This window comes from Pollicipes pollicipes, unplaced genomic scaffold (genome assembly GCF_011947565.3).
Source record: "Pollicipes pollicipes isolate AB1234 unplaced genomic scaffold, Ppol_2.1 Scaffold_4219;HRSCAF=4965_pilon_pilon_pilon, whole genome shotgun sequence".
Taxonomy (NCBI): Eukaryota; Metazoa; Arthropoda; class Thecostraca; order Pollicipedomorpha; family Pollicipedidae; genus Pollicipes; species Pollicipes pollicipes.
Window position 1 is genome coordinate 4127583 of NW_023596448.1, and position 23122 is coordinate 4150704.

Consider the following 23122-nt stretch of genomic DNA (forward strand, 5'->3'; position numbering starts at 1 on the left):
TCTGACTAAATGGCGCACAACATGATGGTGAGTTTTGCCTTTTTTTACCTAAAACAGAGGACGACGAAGTTTTCGACTTTCTGCGAAAGTCTCTGAGAGTAGTTTGCCTTATGTCCTATGCTTCTCCTGCTAATGCCTGGCGACGAAATCCATAAAGAAAGCGGGCAAAAACCGAAACAAAAACGCAAGCTGTACTCGCGTCTTGTAATCTTTTGTCGGCTGTGGGCGTAAGCAATGAGGGGCTGTGGCACGTGTCCCTATAATCTTGCCAAAATGGGTATTTGTTCTGTATCGATACTGGTCTCAAACGCACGTCTAGCGCATCCTTTCCGGGATGGCCGCACCGTTTCAGTTCATACTGTTTTTAGATATCGATTCGTCCTCGCTGTTAACATCCGCGACGCAGGTGTGGGCCATTCCTCCCAGTTGTACGTATTTCGGAGCACCCCCTCCCCCAACCATCCTTCCACCCGAACACGTGGATCGCGTGTCACTCATCACCGCGTAGGAACATGTAGATCTTATAGATAATTTTGCAGAATCGCTATAAGCTATTGGCTTGTGTTTCTCAAAGAGAGTGCTCCACATTTGTATAGGGTTCTGAACTAAAATAGCTATCTTGAAGACCTCTTGATGCAGTTCATAGCCATGCCTTGTTAAGACTAAAACCCTCTGGTTTCTGAACTAAGTGCCTGCGAAAATGGGAAAAGATTCATTTGGAGGACTATTTCAAGGTCACCTTGCCATTTAAGACGTCATAGAAACGTCTTATGATCGCCTTCATTCCGCTGGTTGTTTTCTGCTTATGGTCAAAAGCAGCATGGCCGTTGATGCACTCGCAATAGCGATGATACGGCATATATGGTGCAATCCGCGGCAGGCGATTGGCTGCCAGTAAGATTTTGCTGCTAAATGCACGTCGCGAACGTAAGCGTGAGCACTTTCGGGTTGTGTGGCATTCGTAGTCGACGGCGCATTTCTCCGTATTCCTAGGCCGTGTCCTGTTTCGCTTTTGTGCGGAGGTCGTGGTTGGTGTGACTTGCCGAACCCAAAGTGTTGTGTGTGAGGCGCCCGCAGGACAAGACAAAGTCAGTTGGCTGTGGTCGCGTAAGTACCTCGCTTCCAACTGTTAAATCCGCACTTAAGGTCGAATGTGTCTGGCATATCAGCGACATCAAAACAATGTCAGGGTATGCACGTCTCAATGTCGCATGCAATCTTGAGCTCGGTGTGCGGATGCCGTCAGTTTTAGCTCGGAGGCCCGTTTTGAGCAATGATTATTCAGCTAGAGCAATATCTGGCAAAAGTGCCTTGAAAAATAACCCTTGAGTCCCTCGCTCTGATTCGCGTATCACTGTCGATACAGGTCCGATCCTGCGGCACCATCAAATCTGCCCGCAGATGCTCGCACTGCGGGGCCGAACGCGGCGTAGCGCGCTGGACCTCAGCTCCGCCACAAACAGCCTTCTAAATCTCGACCTGACCGAACTGCAGAGCTGGCAGCACCACCAAGTCAACAGGCGTGCCGGATCCGCGCGGCGGCGACCTCGGCGTTCACAATCGCCGCACATCGGCCCGGCGCTGGAGAGTGACTGCCAACCGCCTCAGCGCTGGCGCCGACGCTGCCTCCTTGGTGAGAACCCCGCGGCGCCACTCGCGGCCTATCTCACCGGTGAGCTCCGCCATGATGAAGCCGGCTACCAGCACGAAGAAGCTGTAGCCGAAGCGGTAGGTGAAGCGCGGCGGGTCCCACAGGGTGCGCGCGCGCAGCTTGCTCTTGACCTCCGCCTTGAAGGTGGAGATGTACACGATCGTGGCGATCATGGCCAGGAGTCCTGCGGACGGACGATGCTCGTTAGCTGGCCGTCACGAAGTCATGTTAGCCAGATCACATCACTGCGCTAGCGTTATACGTGAGAGGCTCCACTACACGATGCCTTCACGAAACCCGGTCATTGCGAGGCCGTGCATACAAGTGGAAAGTCATCACACATTGGCACTATGCTAGTTAAGAACAGGGCATTGGTGAATTCCGCATCCCGTCCAAACCGCGCGGGGCGAGCCTTCTCTGGCGGCGGCTTTACACAGCTGACGTGCGGAGCTTGTAAGATATGCAACGGCTTTTGACAGCCCAGCCATAGTAGCGCAAGTGACGCCGACCATGGCCATGACTCTTGTTTGGCTTTATAGCGCAAGTGACACCGACCGTGGCCATGACTCTTGTTTGGCTTTATAGCGCAAGTGACGCCGACCGTGGCCATGACTCTCGTTTGGCTTTATAGCGCAAGTGACGCCGACCGTGGCCATGACTCTTGTTTGACATTATAGCGCAAGTGACGCTGACCATAGCCATGACTCCTGTTTGGCTTTATAGCGCAAGTGACGCCGACCATGGCCATGACTCTTCTTTGACTCTATTCGTTTGAGGACACCAACCGAGCACTGCCTGCTCGTTTTCACCATTAACAGGGAGTCGCCAAACTCGCTCTAAGGTGTCACTGACATCCCGTGTTTCTCCATATCGCTGAGAAAATCGGGGAACGGCATTTTGCCGTTCCCTGCTCTCCGGAGACGCCTAAAAGCCGCCGTTGACTGAACACGCAAACACCATCGACGCCGCGGCGCGCTATCCAGAGGAACCTCTACCGGCGTGGCAGCACGCACCGGCCAGAATAAAGTTGACGCCACCGACGAAGCTTAGTAGCCGGCGGCGGCGGAACAGGTGACCCACAGCGTAGCAGATCTCAGCAGTCAGCAGCACCGCCGCGCCGGCGAACAGGAACGGTCCAGTTGTGATCACGGCGTCTGTCAGCATGTGAACACGGGCCGGGTCGTGATCACAGCGTCTGTCAGCATGTGAACAGAGGGCACGATCGTGATTACAGCGTCTGTCAGCACGTGAACTCGGAGCGGGGTCGTGATCACGGTGTCTGTCAGCACGTGAATACGGGGCGAGGTCACGAGCACGACGTCTGTCAGCACTTGGACACGGGGCGGGGCCGTGGCCACATGGTCTGTCAGCATGTACATACGGGGCGGAGTTGTATCACGGCATTATTCGACGAGAAATAAAGAAGCGGGCTGCTGCGGAGCCGTGCGTCGAATCTTGTTGGTTGGTCTCCGGTCAGTGAGAGGATCACCAGCTCTGTTTAACCCCCCCCCCCCCCCTCCCTTCTCTCCCAACTTTGCGGTCAATCCCCGCAGCTTTGAATGTAGATCAGACGACATTCTGGTCGCTTTGTCGATGTGTGCGTCGGTCAATTGGTTGCCGGGGTCGGCTGCTGAGCCAGCTGTGGCGCCTCGGAGACAGAACCACAGAGACTGACGTGACTCGGTGCTAGTCGCCTTAACCGCGTTAAGGTCTGCACGTGGGTGTCATGCACAAGCTGAACTTTCTAAAGTTGATTAGTCAGTTAAACTTAGGGGTCAGGGGACTAGAGTTTCCGGAGCAGAGTCTTGTATTTTCTCCGGCATTCTGGTGATTTAGTTCTTACAGTATATATATATATATATATATATATATATATATATATATATATATATATATATACAGTATAGTGTACCTAGCCAACTACTGGGCTAATGGCGCTAAAAGAGATGCAAATCCCCACACATGGCGACAAAAAGCGGACAGTGGTGTTAAACGGACGCCGAGTCCCATGCCGCGGTACCATTATAAACCAAAGCATGCCGCAACCAGGACGCCTGATCCGAAATGTCATAGGAATTCTGAGTCGATTCTTCCGTCCTTCAGATCACATTTGCTCCTTCATATATCTCGGCTGAAGCGGTGCCTGACAGCAGAAGTCCAGGCCGACCGTCCGACCATGGACCGGGTGTGCCCCTGGGCGCAGGCGACCTTACTCGGTATCGCCATAGTCGAGTCCGTCGCGTCCGGCGAGTAGTACTCGCGGGGGAAGTAGTCTATCGGGTGACACTCGAACTGACGGCTGCCCACTGAAACGGCACGGTGCAACAGTCAGCAGTGAAAAAAGCGCCTTTTGTCACCGGCGAAACACTCCAACTGGCGGCTGCCCACTGAAACGGCACGGTGCCACAGTCAGCAGTGAAAAAACGCCTTTTGTCACCGGCAAAACACTCCAACTGGCGGCTGCCCACTGAAACGGCACGGTGCAACAGTCAGCAGTGAAAAAAACGCCTTTTGTCACCGGCGAAACACTCCAACTGGCGGCTGCCCACTGAAACGGCACGGTGCAACAGTCAGCAGTGAAAAAAACGCCTTTTGTCACCGGCGAAACACTCCAACTGGCGGCTGCCCACTGAAACAGCACGGTGCCACAGTCAGCAGTGAAAAAAACGCCTTTTGTCACCGGCGAAGCACTCGAACTGGCGGCTGCCCACTGAAACGGCACGGTGCCACAGTCAGCAGTGAAAAGACGCCTTTTGTCACCGGCGAAACACTCCAACTGGCGGCTGCCCACTGAAACGGCACGGTGCCACAGTCAGCAGAGAAAAAAATGTATTTTGTCATCGGCGAAACTCAGAACAGCCGAAACCGTCGCCTGAAGTCCGTCTCTCAGAAACTGCTGCAACATTACTCCAAATACGATAGACCAAACAAATAAAGATGAAATGAAATTCGTCCTGAACATCGAAGATTTTCGTTTCGAGAGCTTCATTTGCACCAAAGTATAACTTACTGGCCATGTCAACAGTCCCGTTGGTAAGGCCGCAAATTTCAGTGTGTGAGTGGCCGGGGCAGTGGGCTTGAGGACGATGAGCACGGTGATTTTGCATGGTTGAATCCATCCATAAATAGGACTCCACCGCTTTGCTGACAGATTGTACATTCTCTTTGATATTAAAAACTATGTTATATCCATTTGAAAATTGCTACACTGTTTGATATGATAGCTACTATGACCTGTGCTAAAACTGTCATGTCGGAAATAAAGTTCCATAGTTTTTCATCGTTCCCAAAATTCAGATCACTAAGCCTTAGAATCTGCGCTTGGAAAACATTTAATTCCCAATCCAGAACCACCAACCAGAAACACAACACTGGCTAACGCATTTTATGGTCTGGCTTACATGGATGGTGGGTCAATATTTGCGTAATGAGCCGTGCTGGGCGAGATCAACTGATTATTTTGGATTTCGGGCGCTGAGGCTATTTCGTGATGTAACGACCTCGTTAAGCGTTTCGCTGCAATGCTGATTTGAACGCCGCTTGTGGAGCTAGATAGCGACTTCTAAACGTAGAATTTACATATCACAACCGCACATAGCATGCGTCCGCTATCCTATTATGGGCATATTCACGTACAGCACACCCCATGTTCCAGCTGTGGATCTGGGATATAACGACCACATATCCTTAACTTGTAAAATATAGAGCAAGACGTGAAATACTCGCTCCAACGGCCCGTACTGTGCCACTGTAGTGCTCTGGAAATATTGACAGAGCCTACGGCGCCAGTACCTCAAGGCAGCGGCGGTGGGTCACTCGCTGGAGGGTTGCATTTTCGAACACTGGGACTGTCGAATGTCCGGCACAGAAGAGGCCGCGTGTTCAGCACAAGAGAGACCGTGTGTCTGACACAGGAGAGGCCGTCCAGCACCGGTGTCAGCACAGTTCGGCAGTGGAGCGGCCGCGTGTCCGGCACAGGATGGGCGGCGTGTCCGGCACAGGAAACGCCACGTGTCAAGCACTGGAGAGAGCGTGTGCTTAGCACTAGAGTGGGCGCGCTTTCGGCACTGGAGCGGCCGCATGTCAGACACAGGAGACGCCACGTGTCCGGCCCAGGACTGGAAAGCACTGGCACGGGGCTGCGAAGCGCTTAACCCTCGCCCTGATTCGACACTTTTCATAAAGGTGGCCGTCCACTAGCAAAATCCGTCGTCGCCGAATGGCCCAATGACTGAAATTAGCACGGGGGACATTGAGAGGGGTACGATGGAGGCCTGAGATTCACGGGGGCATGCCAGCGAATGATGAATTCACGGGCGACACAAGCTGTGCATAAATGGGATCTGTCAAAAGCAGTGTTAGATGCCAGCGATGTGAAAAATGTACGCAAAATGCTAAACAAGCAAGGTGGCGACGCGCTCGCATCGACATTTTGGCACGCTGATGAAAAGGTCGGGATTGGACGGGGCCGAAATAGAACGGCAGAGGCTGAACAGCATCAGAATGGACCAAAGGACAGGTAAGGCTGGTACCGGAGCAGCTATGCGACAACCATGCAGCCGGTTAGGCCGGCCCGAATGGGACTGATTCGGGACAAAGTTTATCACTTAGGAGCCTTCAACGTGGGAGGTCCGGGCTCAATTCCCGACTGACGCTGTGGACACCAGACTTTTATGTGAACACCAGTCGCCAGCTCTCTCTAGTGAGACTGGGCTAGCCGGCTCATCCCAGTCTGCTTCAGTTGGGATCGGACCAGAAAGAATGAACGGGAAAGGAGAGCAGCATTCTGGACAGGATGGAAAAGGTCAAGCATGGACTGGGGAGGGAAAAGTGATATAGATGACGGGATACGTGTGAAATGGACATCGTTTGACTAGGCTGGACCAAACAAAGGCTGACCCAGGCATTGCATCTACATTGGTCGCGGTCCCTGGACCAATGAGGGGCCTCCTGTGTCGGCCAGGGGCCAACAGTACCTGACAGAAGGCCTGTGTTGGCAACGGGCCCATTCGGCAAGGGACAGTGTTCGAGGGGGCTCGAACAGGGGCCTGATGAACGTTTCGGGACCGACGCTCAAGGACCGATTGGAAGACTGAAGGGCACGAAGCGATCAAAGGGCTTCATGTAGGTCGTATTAAGGACCTCAAAATGTCACTCAGAGGGCTTCTTGCACCGATTAAGAAGCCCTTATGATAATGTGGGCCTCTATTTCCGTCCGATCCTACCAACACCGGATAATGGTCCGATATAGACCTATGTGTGTGCGTGTGTGATATAGACCTATGTGATATAAACCTAGGTGTGTTCGGCCCAGTAGGACCGAACCCTGGGGGCGAGGTTTGCATTGGCCGGGGCTCCTGACACAATGCGAGGCCCATTGTCGGTCAGCGGCCCACAGTGCCCAGCAAGTGGCCCCGTGTCGGCAAGTGCCCCTGAGTCGGCAGGGGCCGTGTTTGAGTGGTCTCGAAGCGGGAGGAGCAAAGAGGGGTCCGAAGGTTTCCGCAGGACTAAAGATCAAGAATCTGAGTGTAATCGCGGAGGGCCCGACGAGCTAGCTTTATGTCATGCTCAGGACATCCGACCAGAGGACCGTGGCCTAAAATGTCAGTCAGAGGGCCTCTTACAACGACAGGAGACCCGTGGGACAATTTGGACCCTTTTCCGACCAGACGAACAACACCGCACAGCCGGCCCCAGATTGGTCCGAGCCCTAGGGGTTCACTTTCCAAGCAGGGACGAGCGGGGGTCACGGCTCGCATTGGTCTGTGCCCCTGCAACAAAGATGGCCCTGTGTCAGTCGGGGGCCCACAGGTCCCACCACGGCACCCTGTGTGACAAGGGGTCCCCAATCGGCCGGGGGAACATTTGCTTTGAAAACATTCGACCATCCACGTTTAGGGTCACGAAATGAGTTCATTTGCCCCACACGATCCCATTCCATTCGGTCCGGTCTGGTCCGGTTAAATGACCGTCGTGTAGTTGTTCTGGCACCAGCCTCACTAATACTTAGCCGTAGCCGTGTTTTGACTGTCGTGCAGTTGCTTTGGCACCAGCCTCACTTGTCCTCAGCCGTAGCCGTGTTTTGATTCATTCTGATGTTTTTTAGCCTCTTCCGTTCGGACCAAGTCCGGTCCGATTCCGACCTTTTCATCAGCGTGGAAAAATACTCATGTGAAGGGTAACGTATCACTCTTAACACCTTTTTAGTATTCCTCGTGTATTCTGCATATCGATGACGTCAACCACAGCTTTTGACCCATCCCACAAAACCGTAGGTTCTGCCCCCGTGACTGCATCATCTGCTGGCGTGCCTCCATGAATACCCTACTTCTGAAAGCAGGCCGTCACGTTTGAAAAATCAGCAACTTGGAAAGTACTGCACGGGATGAAGTTTCCTTTTCAGTTGTGGGGGGGGGGGCTTTAGCCGCCACAATTTGAGCCCCAGCTTCGCTCAACTTTGAACGAAGAGAAAAGTGTGTCAAATCCGGAGAGAAACCCGTCTGTGGGCGGGAGGACACCATTGCTAGCTATCACGGAAATAAGACTTTTACTCGAATAACTTGAAAAAGCGCTATAACCGTGTATGTGAATACGAGCAAACTTCTTAACCTCACGGATAAATATGCAAGAACATCATGGGGCCAAAACACGAGCACATAGGGATATTTAGCCCGGCGTACTTTCCCAGCACTGTGCTACCATCTCTCGTCGAGTTTGAAGTACTACAAGTCAGTGCGAGGGAGGAGATTTTGCACGGCTCGTTTGGCAGCACCTCAACGTCACACAAACGCTCCATGACGCAATCAGACGTTGACGTTTTGAGGACGAATTTACTAAAAAAAAAAGAGAAATTGTGTTGTCTAGAGCATTCTTTTTCAGCTCAAAGTATACCAAGAGTTATTCGTGGGCTTATTTTATCATATATGCTGGTTGTTTCAATATCTTCAAACATATAGCATTCCTTTTAAGACGGATGTTCCTATCCCTTGATGTATTTGCCACTCACCCACAATGCTATTCTGGAATCACTTCAGCATAGGGTCGTGTCCAGGACGCTTGGATAGGATTTATTGCTCTATCATGCAGCAAGGCATTTGGTGGAGTGGCAATTATCCTGTGACGTAAGAAATTTAACCTGCGCCCTGATGACAGGCAAAGCACCCCCTCCCCAAGGTTATATATATATATATATATATATATATATATATATAATATAAATATTATATATATACATATTACATATTATATATATACATATATATATATATATATATATATATATATATATATATATGTATATAACCAATAGCTCTCCAGCAGGGCGTGCAATCGCACTTAAATTTTCGGTAGTCTCTGAGGCATCCATCGTAGACATTTCTATATAAAATACTTGTTTCTAGGGTTTAACTTTTTGAGAAGTGATGTTCTTCGGGAACATTGCACGGTCATCAATAGGTGGCGCGCGCAGCACGCCGACGCCCTTACATTAACGAGTCCTTTCGTGATATATTTGCGCTCAAAACACATAAGATTTCACACCAATGTACTCACAATTAAAAAGGAACGCGCCTGTTTAGATTCCGTGTCACTACGGGTTGTGGTCTCGGACACACGAGCATGGAAAATGGAAATGCTCAAATTCCAGGAAAAATAGATCCTTGGCCAATTTCTTTTATCTAGCAACGTAAAGCTTCCGACCAGTTTCTAGATCTAGTTGAGACCAGTCTACTGTTTCTTTTCTTTACGTGAGTCCATCTAACGTAGTACCAAAACGCCATGGCAAGGGGTTGCGTTGACCCCCCCCCCCCCCCGCTCTGAGTCTGCGCTATGAAAAACGGCGAATCAAGGCGAGGTCTAATGAATAAGCTTTGGTCAAATATCATGATTGGCATGCTTGTCATGTAGTTAATTTTTTGACTTCAATAGGCTCAATGGCGAATTACATCAACAGAAAGTGAGATATCTAGAGTGAATCTAGCAGAGGATATTTGATGAAATGTTGGGCGGATCTTACATACACGCACGCAAATTGGTTAGCCTTTTGGAATGTGTTTCCATTTTTCCGGTCTTTTTACAAAGTAGCTCGCAACAGTGTCAATTTTTGTCGGCGATCACATCCAGCCAATCGGAAGCTTTTTCATCACTGACAACAGTGTGGCCTCGCTTGCGTTCGCAGGTGTCGAGAAAGAGAGCATTACGTCCATTGAATCAGAGTTGCCTTTCTTATCGTCATATGACTTAGGCACCATGCAGCTTAACGCATTCATGGCACCATTGAGAGCGACCAGATTTCGTCAAGCTCTGAGTGAGAGGTTTATTTACAACCAGGAACGCATTGGAGCCGATGCATTCCGAACGTTGCTGATTGAAGTTTTTGATCATATATCAGATGCCTGCCTTTTCCAGCGTGAGGTATGCAGATCGCGAATTATACGTAGCAATAATTACAGGCCTGCCAATGTTTTGCTCTGGCGTGAGCACTATCTACAGCCAGCACATGCGATAGTCATTGCAATGGATCCTGTCCCTGAATAATAAAGCCCAGCGCCATGACATGTCTTATGCTCACAGCAAACCAAGACTAAAGACAGTTCCAGCTCCGCATAATGGGGTGCGAACTGGCCCGGCATGCCGCACGGACTCAGTGACGGACTCAGCGATGGACTCAGCGACGGACTCAGTAACGGACTTAGCAACGGACTCAGTGACAGGCTCAGTGATGGACTCAGCGACGGACTCAGTGACGAACTCAGCAACGGACTCTGTCGACAAACTGACTAAGTGACGAGCGTGCGTGTCTACCACTACAGACTGTTCCACTATCACCCCCAGCATGACCCCCAAGCTCCGGCCAAGGCCGTGTTCACCACATAGGGTATGGGCTTATATATATATATATATATATATATATATATATATATATATATGTGTGTGTGTGTGTGTGTGTGTTTATAGGTATATATATATATATATATATATATATATATATATATATATATTCATTCGTGGCATATAATCATGTATGCATCGCTTACATATGCATACAAATTATTTTGCAGGAGACTCCTGAGCTGGCACGGCGTCCTTTAAGCCGCTATAACAGCTGATTTCAGCCTCTCTGTCGTTCGTCGACGCTCCACTCAGGGCCGCCCATCGGCGTCGAGGGAACACTGGCGCAACTCCAAACAACCTACAGAGCTGTCGTTCTGGTGACAGATGCCTTGTTCGAGGACCGAAGAAGACTGCAAATGGCGCTGGATCACGTCGCACTCACCAGCACGGTCACGTGACCGCCGGCACAGGCTCGACGCAGGCAGCCACAGGTCACGCGCGTCATCGTTCGTCATCGCTGACCTCACCGTGGCAAAGGTCGCCACTTCCCACTGCACCAGCGCGAGACCCGGCCGCCCGCCCCGCCCAGCCCCGCGACCAGCCGCCGGGACCTCCTCGCGCCCCGCCATCTGCATGCATGAATACTCGGCGGCGGCGGCGGCGCCGCGTAAGTGGAGGCGCCGACCTTTGCCAAGCGGTCGGCGCCCAGCCCCGGCGGGCCTGGCCGGCCGTTGGCCATGCGCCGCGTGTCGCCCGCTTCATTAACTAGCCGAGAGGCGAGCGGCAGCCGCCAGAGGGCGTCAGAGGTGACGGCATCGGGGTGCTGGCGGTGTCGGCGCGATGTTCGCAGTCTGTCCGGCCCGCCTGGGGACTGCCAGCCAGGCCAGCGCTGGAATGATGCTGCAGATGGGAATTGATGGGACGTTGCCAGCACGCACGTCGCAGACAAAGCGGTGTTTGATTGGCGTTCGATAATTTATTGACGAATTTATTACCGACGAAATGGCATTGGATGGGCATGCGGTAATTCAGTGATGACTTCATGTCCCCCGCCGCGGAGGAGCATTGTGTACCTTAAAACAGCATCGTGAGCCATTGCCAGTGGTAGTCCCTCTCCGTCCTAAGTGGGAGACACACAAAAGGCGCCCTAAAACACAACAACCGAGAACAGAGGGGAAAGTTACCGTCCTGCACGCGTTAGTGGCGAGGCACTTCACGATCGTTGGTGGAGAACGTGTTGCGTCAGGCGGTACAACAGTAACGACAGCTTGGTCCGAAAGAAATATTTCACCAACACGTTTCTTTTGTCTCCACTCCGCCGGCTGTTGCACATTGGCCTTGCTCACATTCTGCAGTCGTGTCACGAGCGGACTTACGTTTGACTCGAGAAAATCGTGCACTGGCTCACGAGCAAAACATCAAGGGATTGCCCGCGAGCTGAGTCGGCTGGTTAGGAGAAAAGCCCGTTTGAGCCATGAGCTGAATGACATTTTTCGTAGATTTCCTGAGCTAAATCGTGAACCAGTAATTTGTTCTAACAATGTCTTGTGGGTAAAGCATATGGTTCAACTTGAAGGGACTGTTCTACATTTATATGGGGTTTTGAACTGCAATAGTCATCTTGAGGAGCTTTCAGTGCTGTTCACAATCCTGCCCTTCAGACCTAAGCCCCTAAAGTTGCTGGGCTACACGCCAGCAAAGATGGGGAAAGGTATATCGGGGAGAGTATTTCAAAGTCACCTTGGCATTCATGAGGCCATAACAACGTAAGTGGCTCAGTGCATTAGCGAGAAGCATTAGTCACATAGATAACACAGTAGTAATTGTTATATGCCTCGGAGAAAAAAAAAACAGAAGAATTGAGATGTAGATGGGTTGATATTTCGGCAACATGCCTTTATCGAAACAATAGTAGAAGTGAATCCCAGCCCCCTGTCATCCCTGTCTATCGCGACAGGTTTGTTTTTGCTAGGTGCCATTTTCCCTAACCTGCCCATGGCAATTGAATGCCCTTCAAAGGTCAGAACAGGCTGTGACAAGCCGTAAGTTTTGATCTTTTCAGGCATTAAGATGACCCGACGCAAGATTTAAAGTGATTATATTGGATTCCTGTGGAGTAAGCGATCCGGAAGCATTTATGACATGACCAGCCTACTGCTTGTCGTGTTGACCTCGTATGACCTTATCCTGGCATCCTTCCCACATCTGGACTATACTCTGACCAGAACAAAATTGTAGCTGACGTTTAAGCTGCATAACGCGAGCAAAATGGATGTGAAAATATGTTGAATTAAAGGTCGCATAAATGCTCCAAATTATCACGCTAGCCTGTGGAATGACCTTGACCTGACCCCATAGCGGCATCTACATGTTCGTAACACAGCATCTTCACTTTGCCAAAAAGGGTATACTTTTTGAAGAGATGAAATGCCTCAACTGACCCAGCCCCAGCAGACACGTAACGGGAGTTTGGAGGTTTTTGCCCTGCCTTGACCCTTTATGTCAGTATGATTTTTAATTGCTGTTTCTTCAAGATGCGTCCATTAACTCTTTCCGTTTGCATATATATATATATATATATATATATATATATATATATATATATATATATATATATATATATCCAACTTAGACAATGCATTCCCGAACAAGCTTTGCGAAAGTTTTGTCTCCCGGCTTTCCAGCCTGAGGGGCTCGGCTGTGACGCCAGCCAATTAATGGTTAACAAACCTTGCAGCTGATATTATGGCCTGCTTGGAGAATAAATAGTCTTGTTATGATCTAGTCAAAGATATGTAATGGCTTCCAGTCTTAGAACCGTCTCAAAAATCCAAGCAAACTGCGAAATGCATGTATCCGCCGCTGACCATTACGCGCCCGAGTACACTTGTGGCGTCATCAGTCGAAGCGGCGGAATTTGGCCGGACGGTTATACCTTCTGTTCTAGGGTCTTGAGTGAATTCAGCGTTGCCTGCCAATGATCCTAATCAATTTTTAGGGTATTTTTTAAGCAGCATGCCACGGTTTTTACAGGACACCCACATCCAGGAGATTAAAATATGCGCTTTCTTGTTGGGCAATGGATATTCTCCGCGACTTTTAGGTAGAATGTTGGTAGAAGTAAAAAAAAGTGGAGCGCGTGGGGGGATGGGTGGTAGGAGGCGTCCACACGTCCTATGGGCAAACGGATTCTAAACGCTACCTTACATAGATGAGCATTTGCTTCGGAAAATGAAACACATTGTTTAAAAAATCAGAAGTTGCGTGTACGCATAGATTGGAAGAACGGCAATAAACGAATAGAACCTATCTAATAAAATCCTCCACCTCGAAGCCTAAGTGTCCGGGTGGCAATAGATGTAATTTATGCAGTTCTGGGTTGCAGGGGGTTTGCACGTAAAAAACTTGGTTAAACGAGATCAAGTGTACACTGTGTGAAAAACATGGGAGGGATAAAGTGTATGTCGAAAAGTCCATACGTCCTCTTTTTGTTTGAGATATGAACACCTGCGAGGCTCTAAAAACAAAACAGGGAATTCGCTTTCGGTGACCATTTTTTGGCAAAACACGCTCAGGCCGAAATCGAGGGAGGTATGGACCCTATGCCCCTTTTAGAGCTCAAAGTCATCTACAGAGCATAGGACCACCCAGACAGGAAAATAAGTGAATTTATTCTCATACAAAGTCGGCGATCAAATCTTAGCATGCAAGGCTCATGATGGTCGATATTGCAAACGTGGTATGTGCCTTATGTGTGGTGTGTGCAAGCTTAAAATCGTTCACTGTGTAAGTGATGCCTGACGTGTGATGATGCCTGTTCAATTGAAATCGCTTGCATGTATAACTGATGCGCGATGTGTTATGCCTGTTTACTTCAATCCGCTTGCATGTTTGAATGAAGCGTGATGTGTGATGCCCATTTGCTTGAATTCGTTTGCATGTACACGTATGTTGGCGTGGTCTAATTCTCAGATAGGGACTGTACCGTGGTAATGGCTGGCAATCGCTCTTTGTTTAATCCCTGAATATTGGCGTCCTGTAAATACTTTGGCCCGCTGTTTCAAATTTTTTTTTTAAATCGAGTAGGATCATTGGCAGGCAGCTTTGAATTCACTTCCGCTATTGTTTCCATGAAGACATGTTGCCGAAATATCGACCCATCCATATCTTTATTCTCCTGGTTTTTTCTCCGAGGAACGAGGCTATTACTAATGTTTTATCTAGGTCATAATAACGACACTCAGAACCATCCACTCCATAAGCAGTGCGATAATCAAGGCCAAGAAAAACACATTTGCCGACGCGTTCGTACCTGGCGTTCGTGAGCACAATTTTCAGATATAACGGCCCCCAACTGGCTCTCAGTCAATGTTGCGCAAGCTACGATGACGCGGTCAAACCACGACGCACTGAGGAGCACATTTTGTAATCCAAGAATGGTGTTGTTTAGAACAGTCTTTACCACTTAAAAAGTATACCAATTGTTATAAGTGGTCTTCTTTCATCACATCTGATGATTGTTTCAATGCTTCTGAGTTCGTTACGTAATGCAGACATCCTATATTCCTACATCCTATGCTAAAATTAGTGAAACAATGTCTGCTACCTATAAAATACAGGGTTGGCCAAGTATTCAAGCTAATCGTTATTGCAAAGACTGCAATCAGATGTTGACTCGTCGACATGCCATCGCCGATGGCGTGCCTAGTACTGACTGTCGAATTAGGCTAGTCCGATGAGCTGTGGAAAAAAAACAAGAGCACCCTTTCAGGTTTTGCCCCTTCAAGCCAACGTGCCCCGTCCCCTTCCAGACGGCGTTCTGAACCCACCCTTCAAGGTGTGGCAGCAGCCACACACCTTCCACACCCATAAGCCTAATTCCTGCACTTCGCTACAGAACAATGCTCGCTACTTCAGCTCTGCCGCACTAATGTTTCCCAGCATTCATCGCCCGTACCGTGTCGCTATAGAGCTTCATAATTCATGAGGCCTCCGAAGTAGTAACGTTCCACGATGTGAATGCGTTATCTGGTGGCAGGCCGCGCCCGGGCAGACGAAGTGCCCAATGGAGCGGCAATGCAAGCCCGACGAGAAATGACGAATGTGGGCCAGACCGGGGCAGTGATCACTGGTTCGCTTCAGTCAACCGTGCGCCAAGCCGATAGCCAATTCCGGGCAGTTAGGTTTGCCCAGGGGAGAGGGGGGAGCATCCGACAGAGCAGGACCGGCACTTCACCAGCCAAGCGTGATCGCACGGATGAGAAGTCCATTTTGACGCACGCTGAACATGATTAACGTCGGCTTCAGCACCGACGCGGCGCCAGCCGCATAGTACGCCGCCTGTCGCCGGGCGGTGCGGTCTGAGAGCCGCACGGGCGCGCCCAGCGCAGTCGGCGGGGGGCTTTAAGTCGATACAAATATTTTGCATAAATGAGATGAAAAATGATTGGGCATCAGTGAACATTGTGTGTGTGTGGTGTGTGTGGTGTGTGTGTGTGTGTGTGTGTGTGTGTGGTGTGTGTGTGTGTGTGTGTGTGTGGTGGTGTGGTGTGTGTGTGTGTGTGTGTGTGTGTGTGTGTGTGTGTGTGTGTGTGTGTGTGTGTGTGTGTGTGTGTGTGTGTGTGTGTGTGTGGTGTGTGTGTGCGCGCGCGCGTGTGTGTGCGCGCGTGTGTGTGTGTGTGTGTGTGTGTGTGTGTGTGCGTGTGTGTGTGTACGTGTGCGTGTGTGTGTGGGGGGGGGGTGGGTGTGGGTGTGGGTGTGGGTGTGGGTGTGGGTGTGTGGGTGTGGGTGTGGGTGTGTACATGCGTGTATGTGCGTGTGCGTGTGCGTGTGTATGTGTGCGTGTGTGTGTACGTGTGCGCGTGTGTGTGTGTGTGTGTGTGTGTGTGTGTGTGTGTATGTGCGTGTGCGCGTGCGTGAGTGTGTGTGCGTGTGTGTGCGTGTGCGTGTGCGTGTGTGACTTGATTCACTCATGCTCCCTACATGAACTTGCGACACGTTTCGTAGGTAACAACGACTGCATCGTCAGGCCAAAAGCGAACTGGTACCGCGTAAACCATAATGGTTTAACGCACGCACACAACATAAGAAAAATAGAAATATCACATATGCAAGGAGCACCCGATCCATCACATATATCTCATTACATGATGATTTCCCATGGATATGATGAAATTATGTAATTTAATGCCCGACGTTTCTTAAAAATGCATCAACACTATGCTGCTCAGCTCAGTCGCGGAGTATGTCCTGCCTACGGTGATTAAGTTGGAAGCCAAAATACCGACATGTTGCTGAACGCGACTTTCCAAGTGCGGAAACCATGTAAGATGCCCTATGCGAGGCACAACAAAGCTCATGTAGAAACGTCGATTGACAGCATTTAAGTAATCTATCCTATGTTTGAAGAAGGAACCAACTGAGAAGGAGGTCACCAGGCTAATCCCGGGGTATAAAGATGAATCGAATTTCGAAAATTTTTGATAAACTCAAGGCTTGAGGCTTGTGGAGTCTGGGCCAAAGCACGATAAGACAAAGTGCTTCCTGAGTTTGGAACCTCATAGATTCAAAGGTTCAAAAAAGTTTCATTGGTTTAAGGGAAATGTGATATTTGAATGCTTGCTGTTTAAAAATCAAGGAAACTAAAACACGGCGCGAGACCTTGTCCTTAAAAGGAAGTAAGCAATCGCCAAGGTACCTAAGATAAAAGAAAGGAGATTACTTGGCCGGACAGAAACTAAGCCAGAGCTATTCATTATGACTGATACAAATATTAGCAAACGCTGGATCCAAACGCATACCCATACCAAACCCTTCTTTCTGACAAAAGAACTTACTGTTGAAAAAGAAACAACGAATCCATCTCAACCCAAAGAAGAGACTAGCAATCTTTAACGGACATCCCCATGACCACCTGTGGCTGTCCAAAACAGGGTTGTTACACAAATACCCATTGTCTCTTGCAGAGGAATGCTGGCAGATAACAACATCGAAGTCATCCACGACTATATTAAAATATATTTTTACTCCTGTAACTCACTTCGTAAATTCATACGCATTATTCAAGCTGCACTCATTTTTGAAAGGGTTAAGTACAGCAATCAGAAACTGAGTTAGGCCAGAGGACGGAGTGCCGCAAGCGGAGAAAATGCAATAAGGGGGACAAAGACCTTGTGAATCTTTGGCAAATCATACAGATTACTGGTCGTACTTCTAAGGAGAAACAGATGCGCTTATTTTGTATTTTACAGTGGGTATACAGTGGGTGCTCACGCAACTTCTGCTCAGTTCCATATCAATTTTCTATGAGCCATTAGACATAGATACAGCTACTCTTCGTTTCGTTGCGAGTAACTTGCTGAAAGACACAATCTCTATCAGAACATCGAAGGTTCCAGTCTGCTGCGGGGACGAACATAAATCCTGCCCAGTACTAAGGTCGATATTTCGGCATGCAATAATGCTAGTCAGCCGGCACTGGCTGCGCGCCGTCGCGGCTCTTTAAAATCAGTGTCGTTAATGCCTGCAAGCCCGGTCGGCCGGCACATTTAGCGGGGGGAGGCGAGCTGGGTCAACGCCCGGGGTCGATCGGGCGGGTAACCCAATACCTCCTCAGATAGGAGCCGATTGATAATTTATGTTCCCAGGCTGGCCCACCGCAGTGACATCTGGCTGAGAAACAGGTCATTACTTCCAAGGGAGGAGCTAGCGGCGGAAGTAACGCATCCTTAAAGATTTCTCCAGCGCATCGTGACAATGAAACGACGCCATGAGCACGGAAATAAAATTTTTATAAGCAGTTCTTTAAGCGCATAGCTAGAATCTCCACTTTTGAGGCTCCATGTCAAATTTCCACACAACCCTGCGCATTTGGACCAAATTCCTGCCAAATCGCTCGATATCTAGTGTTCACATTTTGCCTCAGTGGGTCATGTCGCCCCTTAGAAACATCCTTGTCTACGTCCCAGAATGTCTCAAATAAGATAATACCTTTAACCTTCTTCCTTGTCGCATAATCAGGAGACAGCAGACATAGGTGTTTTGATATTTCGGCTACAGGTCTTTACGAAAACGATTACAAGCAGTCAGTTATGGTATTATTTTAGTCAGATCGGCATTATATGCGATGTACACAGTATTATATTACGGAATTGCGGCATAAACGACAGTAGGTACGGTATAAGCGACGCAGAATTAAGTCGCATTGTTGTAAGCCCATAGCCGAAGTATACATCTATCTCTCCTTGATCCTTGTCATCTGACGAGGTAGAACGTTAAAAGTACTATCTTAGGTGAGTGTAAATGTTTCACAGCGTGGCAGCAGCACCCCGCACGGGTATCTGCGAGCACCGGCACCACCGCTTAGAGCGGCCGGACCGCGATACCGCGGCGGGACGCCGGCCGACGACCCGCTGAGGGTCGGGAAATTGTCCGTGATTTATCGTCGGTCGTCTCGCGTCCGAGTCTCCGGCCGGAGAGGAGCCGGCAGTGATTACTGCCGCTATCTGATCACTTGCGAGTGTGCTGAGCGATCCGCCAGCTGGCAAACGCAGACGACTCTCTTGCTTTGGTGTAGTTGGACAGTACCATGTCCCTTCCGCAGGTAGTGGGCGAAGGAAAAACCATGGCACTCGGTGAAGATCACACTTCGCAAAAACAATGAAACATATGGTGGGTTCCTGTTTACAAAGACTGACAAGTTGGTCTTGTTTGTTGGATTTCATTAGCCCGCAAAGTCCGCCAATATTTCCTCAATGAGGGTGTTTTGGGATTGGTGGGATGACATCGCACTCATTGATAGCCTGCGCGTCCCGCGCGGACACTAGATAAAAGAGCCATTTCCTGCAGCAGCGAGCGCTATTTTTCGTGATGCCTTACGCCGTATCAGATGCCAACCAAAAAACCGAGCATGCGTCTTCTTTGTATAGACCCTAATCAGATAAGCGTCACACTAGGGCCGCTGTCCTTCTTGAGTTGATGCAGATCAGGCCCGCCAAACGACGCGAAAAGCGATCGAGTCGCCGAGAGCGGCCCGCTTCGTCGGTAATTTGCCCGGGAGTGGCCCCATTTAGCGCCAACTCCTCTCGCATCGGCGGCGGCCTTCTGGCTTGCCAATTGCACCGAGCTGTCCGGGCCAAACATCTGCAGGCTGGTCGATCCGTTTCAATTTCTCAGCCCCCGTCCGCCGCCAAAACAATGCGGCCGGCGGCCGCCAATACCGGCGGCGACTAGGGTGGGATCCAGACATCCGGCGGGCAACGTCCGCGGGCCTCGGTGGTTGCCGGTATCGGCGGCGACGGGGGCGGAGTCCAGACACCCGGCGGGCAGCGTCCCCGGCGTCGGCGGTCGCCGGTATCGGCGGCGACTGGGGCGAGGTCCAGACACCCGGCGGGCAACGTCCCCGGTCTCGACGGTCGCCGGTATCGGCGGCGACTGGGGCGAGGTCCAGACACCCGGCGGGCAGCGTACCCGGCCTCGACGGTCGCCGGTATCGGCGGCGACTGGGGCGGGATTCAGACACCCGGCGGGCAGCGTCCCCGGCCCCGGCGGTCGCCGGTACCGGCGGCGACTGGGGCGAGGCCCAGACACCCGGCGGGCAACGTCTCCGGTGGTCAGCTGGGAGCATTCAGAGGAGCCAGGTCGACTGTAATGAGACGCCAAGTATTTCACCAAAGCTTCTCTGTATTTTAGTCTCGCACCACAGCAGGCCCTGGCATAGCACCTGTCCTCTCTGCTCTCCCCACGGCGACTGTCGAGAGCGGGGGCCGCGAGCCGGGGCCGGCCTGCGAACCTGACACTCGACACTGCGGCGGCGGCGCGCCTCCGCCGCGCCCCCGCCCCAGCAGTGGCGCAGGACACAAAGAACAACTGCACCACAAACATCGACCCTCGCCGTCCGACGCGGAACCGCCACGCCAGCGGGGCCGAAATTATGGCGTGCTGGTCGAGAGGGTCTCGGCACAGACCTTAGGGCACATTCTCTCAGGTAATGTCACAAACTCTGACATGAGGGCTGATATTTACTCAGTGCGACAAAAAAGTATCACATGAAGCCACATTTCTGGAGCATAAGAAGATCAGTACGTCAAATCTAGAAGATAATAGGTAAACCGTCAGTAAGGGTGGAGATTGTGGAAAATTACCAAATAATAGGCGCAATTGTGCCAACAGCCCCCAACACGGCGACACGCCAACAAAGCAGTAGCATGGAATTTATCCAGATGAACGCTACCAGAGCTCTTGAGTTAAAACCTTTTGTCCTCTATGGCATAAATTTTCATAAACAGCTCGTCATTATGTAAAGAGTATTTGACATTTGCGTTATTCACGCGTTTTTGCCCTGTAGTGGTTTGCTCAGATTATGAAAACCATGGACTGAGCACATCCCATAACGAATGCGTCGTTTTTATTTTATTTTATTTTGTGAGCGCTGATGATAGTATAACGTGAACCTCTTGAAAGCATTTCGATCATCAGGCGGAGGCATTTTTCTGTCCATCCTACTTGAAATGCGGCTGTAAGCCGTGTTCTGACCTAAACGAAGATTCTATTACGGGCAGCACATATCGATGCAGTTTCCATATAGGCCATAAAACTGTCGTCTTGAGGCTACGAAAACCTGCCAATCGGCCGGTTCTAAACCTGTTGTCAGTACTGTTCTAATTCCGTTTTAAAATAAATTTGATCGAATGCTACGCGAAGGACTGGGCTTGGGACCTGAGTACTTGCTGAGCACAGTTTGATGCAAAGGCTCGAACACCACCACATCGCTGGCGCAACTCCGGTCCAGCTGGCAGCAGAGGACTGAGCTTGGGACCCGAGTACGTCCTGAGCACGTTGATGCAAAGGCTCGAACACCACCACACCGCTGGCGCAACTCCGGTCCAGCTGGCAGCAGAGGACTGAGCTTGGGACCCGAGTACGTCCTGAGCACAGTTTGATGCAAAGGCTCGAACACCACCACACCGCTGGCGCAACTCCGGTCCAGCTGGCAGCAGAGGACTGAGCTTGGGACCTGAGTACGTCCTGAGCACAGTTTGATGCAAAGGCTCGAACACCACCACACCACTGGCGCAGCTCCGGTCCAGCTGGCAATATCCCCAAAAGATTCTGTCGTGCCGTTACTGTTATGACACGGCCGCTCCTCCTGTGCCTCACCATTTTCGCTGTTAAACCGTCACACACGGGTCGCATATCGCGGATTTGGGAACATGAACGGTGGTGTTCGCCGCGCGCTGATAAGCATCCGACATTCTGACAACCTGGGTACATCGACTGCGTTCGCATCCGGTGCTTATGATTCGCTCTCAGAAATACCAAGGAACTTTGCGAAACGTCCGGTAAAATTTATCGCGAACTATGTCGTAGCCAGGCCAGTATTTCAGCGGCACGCAGTTAATTAATTTTCCCTCAGCGTTCCACGAAATATGAGCGAAGAGCATCATTTGCTCCGACGCCTGGATGAAATGCGATATCTTGAAAACATTCCAGGGAGAGCAGACGTCGCGTTGCAGACTTCGTCCGCGCCAACGGTGACGGTGACCTGCAAGGTACCTTTGTCCACGAAGAGTTTATTAGGATGGAGTCATGCATGAAATGCGACATTAAATACATCGTGACAAAAAGCGCGAAGTCGGCAATGGGATCCAAAAGCATGTACTGCAGAGTGAGGCGCGTTCCCAAATTTTCCCTAAGGGGATTGGTAAATGTACAATTTTATCAAAAACCCACTGAAGGCGAAATTCCTCAGAAATCTCTTACTATCTGGTGTGATTATCTGAGCAAGGCAATGTTCCACATTTGTATGGCGTTTTGACCTGAAATCGCAATCTTGAGGACCTTTTGATGCAGTTCACAGTCATATCCTTTTTAAGACCCAAAACGATCTGGTTCCTGAGTTATACGCCCGCAAAAGTGCGAAAATGTTTATTTGGAGCTCATTTAAAGTTCCTCCGCAATGACAATGTCATAGAAATGTCATACGATCGCCGTGATGTTACAGGCCGTTTTCTACTTATGACCAAAACAGCATGGCCGCTGGTGCATCCGCAAAAACGGTGATGCGACACGTATGATGCAATGTGAGGAAGATGACTGGTTGTTAGCAAGATTTCGCTGCTGAATGCTTGTCTCAAACGTAAGCGTGAACACTTTCGGGCTGTAGGGCACTCGTCGTGAACGGGTCATTTTTTCTTAAAAAGGACGGCACCCAAAAAAGGGCACTCCCGAAAGTTATAAAAAAGACGCGACGGCAAATCTATCTTTTTCCCCTGCTGGCGTTTCTCTTTTCTTCTTCTGCTAACGTATCTCTTACAGACAGCTCGGTGGGCGCCTTGTGTACCGGAGCACAGAACCTTGCGCGGGTTTATGGGCTAGCAAGGCATTATGAAATTTGAGAAACATTACCATATTTTTACACATGTTTTTCACTAGGCATTTCACACATATGGTACCACAGATTTAAACCTTGAGCAAAAATTTGTGATCTACAAGTAGAGCCTCTTGAGCCGCATTGCCATGAGCCCCTGTTGGGCCTTCGTTTTGAAGGGAGGTCACGGTGAAATCCGGTGTTATGACTGAAAATCCGTGCGGAAATTGCCAGAAAACCTGCAATTTGATAGTCCCGCAAGCTGTGCAAAT

At 50.1% G+C, this 23122-nt stretch overlaps 1 protein-coding gene across 1 annotated transcript in view; it reads right to left on the bottom strand.

Moving 5' to 3' along the window:
* stg1 (stargazin-like protein) overlaps positions 1–23122 on the bottom strand; it is a 117067-nt gene that overhangs the window by 3989 nt on the left and 89956 nt on the right. Inside the window, exons 5-7 of the mRNA XM_037218545.1 lie at positions 3865–3957; positions 2665–2805; positions 1671–1835 (exon numbers count right to left, since the gene is read on the bottom strand). Of these exons, the coding sequence (XP_037074440.1) occupies positions 1671–1835; positions 2665–2805; positions 3865–3957 (399 nt within the window). The remainder of the gene's footprint in view (positions 1–1670; positions 1836–2664; positions 2806–3864; positions 3958–23122) is intronic.